This window comes from Strongylocentrotus purpuratus, unplaced genomic scaffold (genome assembly GCF_000002235.5).
Source record: "Strongylocentrotus purpuratus isolate Spur 01 unplaced genomic scaffold, Spur_5.0 spur5_scaffold_19, whole genome shotgun sequence".
NCBI lineage: Eukaryota > Metazoa > Echinodermata > Echinoidea > Camarodonta > Strongylocentrotidae > Strongylocentrotus > Strongylocentrotus purpuratus.
The window spans coordinates 16,710,686-16,718,608 of NW_022145604.1; the positions used below are offsets into that span (position 1 = coordinate 16,710,686).

At 37.0% G+C, this 7,923-nt stretch overlaps 1 protein-coding gene across 1 annotated transcript; it reads right to left on the reverse strand.

The window, feature by feature from the left end:
• Positions 1-719: 719 nt before the first annotated feature.
• LOC105444253 lies at positions 720-4,727 on the reverse strand. Its single transcript, XM_030989815.1, has 3 exons — positions 4,592-4,727; positions 1,956-2,117; positions 720-957 (listed from the first exon to the last, which is right to left on the reverse strand). The coding sequence occupies exons 1-3, from the start codon at positions 4,725-4,727 to the stop codon at positions 926-928; spliced, it is 330 nt and encodes a 109-aa protein (XP_030845675.1). The 3' UTR covers positions 720-925.
• Positions 4,728-7,923: the final 3,196 nt, after the last annotated feature.

Consider the following 7,923-nt stretch of genomic DNA (forward strand, 5'->3'; position numbering starts at 1 on the left):
GTATCACTCCATCAAAAACAGCTCGTAATTTGGGTGTAATATTTGATCAGGAAATGTCCTTTCGTAGTCATATAACACATGTTCAACAGAGTGTAAGGTACCAATTACGTAATCTAAGTTTCATAAGAAAGTGTTATCTAAACCTGCAGCTGAGATCTTGATTCATGCTTTAATTTCTTCTCGTTTAGATTTTGCAAATTCATTGTTCTGTAACCTTCCAAAAAAAGATGTCACAAAACTTCAACGACTTCAAAATTCTGCAGCCCGCCTATTAACATTCGCTAAAAAATCTGATTCCATATCACCAATTCTCCGTTCTCTCCATTGGTTGCCAGTTGACGAAAGGATTATTTTTAAAATTATGTTACTAGTACATCATTCAGTTTACTCTCTTTCTTCCCCTACATACCTGAGCAACTCTGTTTCAAAATACAACCCCACACGAAGTCTTCGCTCCTCATCAGACACACTATTACTTAATACACCCAGAATAAAACATGCTTGGGGGGAACGGGCTTTCTTAGCCATGGGTCCAAAACTCTGGAATAAGCTCCCTCTAAAATTACGTCAACTAGTTGTCGACAGAAACATTCAAACTACAACTAGAAACGTATTTGTTTCTTTCGTTGTAATTATTGCAATATTCTAATTTACTATGCGTAGGAGAATTTCGAATTTGTTTTTCAGTTTATTGTTTTTTCTTTCTTATGTCTGTTACATGTACTTTTCTCTATAAGTGCCATGAGCACCGAAAGGTGGACCTGTGTGCTATACAAGTAGCCACTATTATTATTATTATTAATCATTCATTCAGAATCAGGCGGTCTTCCGTTGTATCGATTCGATGAGAGGATGTCCCGTCCCATGAACTACTGGCGTACTCAAAGATGAGTCTGACCAGCGCATCGTTGGATGCCTTGCTCTGTTATTCAGATTGGAACCTCTCCATCTCAAACACTAGAGAAGAAAAAAACAGAAACGGTGAAAGAAATCGGAATATAACTCAAAAACATGTAATTATGAATAATTAATTATATGGATCTTTGACTGCACGCCTCCGCCATAGAGCGATTTTACAAACCAAAACAGAGACAATTTTTCGAATTCCAGTTCTATTGTATTCCATTTACAGGTTCTCAGAATATTGTGATTTTTCATATTTATGTATGACCCTTTGATCTTTGACCTTATGACCCTAAAATTTAATCAGTTCATTGGCTCTGCAAGATACATACATGTCCTGAGTTTGATAGTAATCCATTCATCTGTCAGATCTAATAAGAATGCGTTCATAAGCTATTTTTGCATACATAATGAGCCCCATGACCTAATGACCTTATGACCCCCAAATCTACTCAGTTAATTGGCGTAGCAAGATACATGTATACATGTCCTGAGTTTGATGGTAATCTGTCCATTAATTGGTTCTTGAGATAACGTGATCACAAGCTATTTTTGCATTCATGAGCCCTGTGACCTTTGACCTTGTGACCCCAAAATCTAATCAGTTCATAAGCTCTGCAAGATACTTACATGACCCATGTTTGGAGAAAATCTATCAATCCGTTCTTGAGATAACGTGATCGCAAGCTATTTTTGCATAATGAGCCCCATTACCTTCGACCTTGGACTTCTTACCCCCTAAATCTAATCAATTCATTGGCTCTGCAAGATACATACATGATCCAAGTTTGGCGGGAATCCATCAATTGGTTCTTGAGAATGGGACGTACGGACAGATGACGCATTGACGGACAACCTGAAAACATAATGCCTCCGGCTACTTTGTAGCGGAGCATTAAAAAATCGCCAGATGCCATATCTTTTAGTTTTCTGTTTTTACTTTCAGCAGCCTGTGCTTGTTTATGTATAATGAATAATTTGTGTGTATAGAATTGTCCAAACTGACTAACATGTATATTATCTTATAAATTCACGGATTTGGACATGCATACCTGCCATGAGTGTCTCATGGGTGGCTGCTCCATCAGGTTCTGGCTCTGGAGCTCGGAAACGGCAAGCCAGCGTCGTCATGTGTCCTCGACCACGCACATTCCTCCTTTCTGGCACATGTGGTAAAGCCTCGTCTTGAAGAGCCTCTCGTTCCCTACCTTGATCTGTATTGAAGACAAGAATGTTGAATAAATATTCCCATCAGCAATTTTACAAAGGTGCATTACAATACCATGTGAGTCAAAAAAAAGTTTACACTTAGAAAATTGCAAAAGGGAAATGCTCTCGGCGGTCTCGCCTGCATTACGCAATTCAAAATGGCAAAAGTTGCGGTTTGGACATTTCATAGGCAGGGTGGCCCATTAGCAGCCCCCCCCCCCCCTCAATGAAATCCTCTGAATATAATCAGCATTTTGAAGTGAATATTGACCAAGCTAGAGTCATCGAAAATATTATTTACTATAAATTGTACCAAGATAAATAACTTTAATGGCATATGAAACAATAACAAAAATTGATGTATTAATTCCCACATACTGACCTAAAATGACCTTTGACCTTGACCTTGTGACCTGGAATTTGTGTCATAAGATTTGTGAAACTTGATAACCCTTGTGTATAAGTTTCATGGAATTTGAAAAAACACTTTTGAAATTATGCTAAAAATTCAAAATCTTGATGTTGATGCCACAAAAGAGTCTAAGTTTGTTGACCTGAAATGACCTTTGACCTTAACTTAGTGACCTGAAATTCTACTCACATAATTGGGGATACTTGATAACCCTTTAGTCCAAGTTTCATTAAATGAAGACTTACACTTTCAAAATTATACTAAAAATTCAAAAACTTAACCTTAGGTTAAGTTTTTGATGTTGATGACGCCGCCGCCACCGGAAAAGCGACGTCTATGTCTCGCTTTTTGCTACGTAGGCGAGACAAAAATCATCTACAAACAGTAGATTATGATTCATCTTATGAAAGAGCGTTTTATCCTAAATCAATTGGTATCATTTTTGTGTGGTACATGTATGTGTTCACGCTTGGATGAACAGGAGGCATTGTTTGCGAGAGTGCAAAAATCGACTTGTGCCGAAGTGATGCCTGCAGTATGTGATATGTTGGGATTAAAGTGAGAGAGTGAATTGAATGTATCAAATGAGATGCATTGCATGTATGCTTTTTGCAGAAGCAAAGTCACAAACACAAACACACACGGGCACAAATGTTTGTTGATATTTGATATGTGTGGCATGATTAATTTTGTTAGGGATGTTATTTGGATTTGCAATGACCGAATCAATACCCAAAACCCAATTGTTTTATTCAGACATCACATATGCAACTTTGGCGCAAGTCGATTTTTGCACTCTCGCAAACAATACCTCCAGTTCATCCAAGCGTGAACCCATACCACACAGAAATGATACTAAATGATTCGGGATAAAACACTCTTTTATAAGATGTATAATTTACTGTTCATAGATTTATGAAATAATTAGCAATTTGCTAGGTGTAAACTTTTTTGTTGTTGACTCACATGGTATAGCACCAAATGAATAATAACCATAACATTCTTCATTAGAGAGAAAAGACTTGTACCATTAGTTACTGAATCTGAAAACGCTCAGATTCATACCCAATGCATGTCTGAATAAAGTGGAGTGGGAAAGCCCTACCTTTCCAACAGCCCTACATGTACATGTATGTCTAAATAAAATGCGAATGAACTCATGGGGAAGATTACTCAGACCATTGTATAGAAAACTGAAGAAATATATCAAACTACTGTAGATCGACCTTCGACCGCGCGCAGTCGAAAATGATGCCTCCGCCATGGAGCAATTTTACAAACCAAAACAGAAGCGAGCTCTTTTTGCATACATAATAAGCCCTGTGACCTTTGACATTTGACCTTGTTACCCCAAAATCTGAACAGTTCATTGGCTCTGCAAGATACATTACGTGTCCTGAGTATGATGGTAATCCATTTATCGGTTCTCGAGATAACGTGATCACGCGAACGGGACATACACATAGCTGCTGCAAACATTTGCAATTTTCAATTAGTAACATTTAAGTAAAACTGAATATCATGTGCGCAAATCGCACATCTATGTCAGACCTGCTAACCTCTGGAGTTCAAAAACTGTATTCTTTAATCAAAAAAGTTGTATTTTACTGACAAAAATTGTATTACAAAAAAACAAACATGGATCGATGCCTCTTACAGTTCCTACATACAGGAAGAATTTTTTATGGATCATTGGTTTAATATGCATGATTTTGTCACGACTGGTGTGTTCGATGAACCAATGAACATCCCAAAATTACCCATGTGAGATGCTTGTAGGATACTTTACAGGACAGAATGAGCATTTTGCCGTTGAAAATGGCACACACACACACACTTTTGGAAATTTGTAATAATAGAAGGGGTTTTCGTACTTTTGTAACAACTACAATTTTTTTATAACAGTTGGACGGACGTACAGACGGACAGCCTGAAAACATAATGCTTTCGGCTACTTCATTGCAGAGGCATCAAAAAGTAATCATGAATGTTCAAAAGTTGGGAATATATATATATGCTTTTTTATTTTTTTAAACAAAACTGTTAACTAAAAGAAGAGACTCTTACTTTCAACCTGATGTTCTAGTAGCAATGCCACTCTCTCCAGCTCTTTTCTAAGTAGTTCCCCAGGGCTATCCATTTCCTCGAAGAGTTTAATAGCCTTGTTGTAGTAGAGCTTAGCAACATTTTTAGTGTTCTTCATGTTGAAGGAATGAGAGAGAGAGAGAGAGAGAGAGAGATACAGAGAGACAAAGTAACATCATTGTCTAAAAAACAAAAGTGGAGTCTTGTGTAGAACCATCTGTACATAAGGATTGTGAGCAAAGAACTCAAACAGTTGAAACATATTTGGAATGTAACTTAAATGAAAAGGAAAAGAAAATATATATATATAATCCTGAAGGCTTGCATGGTGATGATAGATTTGAGCAAGGTTTGCATTTACACCATTTATTCTTTCAACATTGTTATAGTTGGCCCTGAAAATTGAAGGTATGTTGTTACATAGAAACATTAACAAAACTTGCACATTTCTTCAATGTAATCAAAGCAGAAATTATGAAGACTCTGGGAATTGAAATTTTGAAAAATCAGAATATTCTGAATTTGTAGGTCCTAAAAATCCAGAATATCAGAATATTCCGGATTATTAACCATATGAGACATCTGAGCAGGGCAATTTTTAAATGTTATTGCCCTCAAGGTTTAATGGATAAGCCAACAAAACTACAGGCGATAAAAAATATTATTGACCCCGCTCAGAAAAGTCAACGGGATTTTGTGTTTAATTTGCCGGTCAATAATATTATACAGTAAACCAATTAACAAATATTATTGCCCGATCTCAAAAGTCAATGGCAAAATGTGTGTTAAACTAGTGGGCAATACTGTAGAGCCAATTGTAATTTTCATTGCGCATCTATTACGCGTATGAGAAAATGCGCACTTTGCGCGCACTCTATTGTGACGTAATAATCACACCTAGGGCACACTGTTTGTAGTGTATCAAAAAATTTGTCAAGCACTGGATGCACAGTGCTGGTTTGACGATGTTTTTGCAACTTTTCATGCTAGGAAACCCTGTGCAGTGTAGGTTAACTGTGTTTAACATAATTTAAGAGCATAAGAAAGTAAGAGTTTCTTGTTTGCTCTAGATGTCTGATGTGGTTAATAATAGTAATATTGACTGCCTAATTCATATATATGTTGTATTGCCCTGAAGGCCAGTCAATATTACTTAATTATTTGGAAGGGTTGGCAGGTATACATACCCCACTCAAAATTACTATGCGATAATAGCCTCGCTGCACTCTTGAATTCAAATTATTCAAATTCATTTATTTCACATGTCTTAAAAAATAAAAATTATGCAGATATGAACATTTTAAGAACAACTTTGTACTAAAATAGATAAATGATGTAATGACAAAAGATGCATACACTGTGCTGAAGTGGATGCAAGGGAGTAGCAAAGGTCGTTGTCCTGTCAACATTCATTACTGTCACAGATAAAAAGTTACAATATACATGAATTTAAGAAAAAAGAAATAGCAAAAACAAAGAAGAAAGGACCATCTCAACTAACCTGTTTTCTCATTGAGTTGTGATTCATTAATGCCAGTCGAAGATGGATAGTAACTGCTATATCCTGATAGAGACGCTGTCTGCTGGATGTCTCCTTGGTGTCACAAAGAGCCCATGCATTGCTCATGAATTTCAACACATCCATCTCGATCTAAAATAAAAAGTAGGAAATAATGTCAATTACTATAACCATCATTGCTTGTATGTGACAAGACTCAAATCATGTAGCCAGGGACTTCACTAGAGTGTGGGGGATGTGGGATGTGAAGTTATGAATTTTAAGAGTGTCATAATGGTAAGTACTTAGAATTAACAACATTTTTTCTTTGCTTTTCTTATTCTCATGTTTTTAAAAATGTTGTCGCAAAATTAAGCTATCAAAGATGGAAGAACTAAACTCCAATGGATAACAGCAATCTGTTAACCAAGTCATATATTACAAGGAACATTTAGAGCAAAATATAATATACTTTCATAACCACAGAAATTATGTAAGTTAAGAGCATTTCTAACGTAGCTTCCAATGAAACCAGCAGTCTCCCTTTTCTAACTAATAAAGTCTCGCTCACATAGACATTGTAATCCGCTACATTTATTTTTTCAAACTTAAACAAAAAGAGCGTTTGTATGCATCAAAGGCTACTCCTTTATCTGCATGTTTGAGACACAAAAATGTGCAGAGCTCTTTGCTTAAAAAATAATAATGATTACCGGTAGATCAATTTACATATACTCTACTGCGCTGAAAAACTAGATGGAACTAGATGGAACCGCCATAGAGCAATTTTACAAACAAAAATGGAAGCAATTTTTAAAATTCAACTTTGATTGTAATCCATCTGTCGGTTTTAATGATAATGCGTTCACAAGCTATTTATAGGCATACATAATGAGCTCCATGACCTTATGGCCCTAAAATCTAATCAGTTCATTGGCTCTGCAAGATACATACATGGCTCAACTTTGGCAGGAATCCATCAATCGGTTCTTGAGATTAAGCGATCACAAGCTATTTTTTAATACAAAATGAGCCCTGTGACCTTTAACCTTTGGCCTCATGACCCCCAAATCTAATCAGTTCATTGGCTCTGCAAGATACATACATGGCTAAAGTTTGGCAGGAATCCATCAATCGGTTCTTGAGATACAGCGATCCGAGAACGGGACGTACCGACGGATGGACAACCCAAAAACATGATGATTCCAGCTACTTCAAGGGGGAGGCATAAAAATTGCCAAATGACTTTAGTTATTCTGTTTTTACTTTCAACATGCAGCCTGCGCTTGTTTCATGTACGTATAACGAGAACGGGACGTACAGACGTACGTATGGACAACAAGAAAACATAATGCCTCCGGCTACTTTGTAGCGGAGGCATAAAAATTGCAATGGTAAACCATGGCTATAAACCAAGCCATATGTGAACGCAGCTCAACTCCTCCACATTACCTCTGCAAGATTGGAGGTGGATACCGGAGGTCGATCCTGCATCTGACACGCCATGTTGAAATAAGTCGAGCACAGGTCCCACGTGATGGAATCCCTCAATTCAACATAGCTGCTCTTGTTGCCCAGGAATTGGAGACCCTCAGGTAACACTCAGCCGCCTGCAAGGGTTGGATGTACATGACAGAAATCTTTATACTAAACTCAATATAAATTAAAACCATGTACTGGTACATCTCTATGATATCAATGATGCTACGAGTGAAGTGCATGTATACAACAAATAAATCTTGAACTGGCTTTAATTCTTTCGAGACAACCATTCCATATTTTGTGGTTTGGCTCAATAACCTTCGATTCAGAGCCC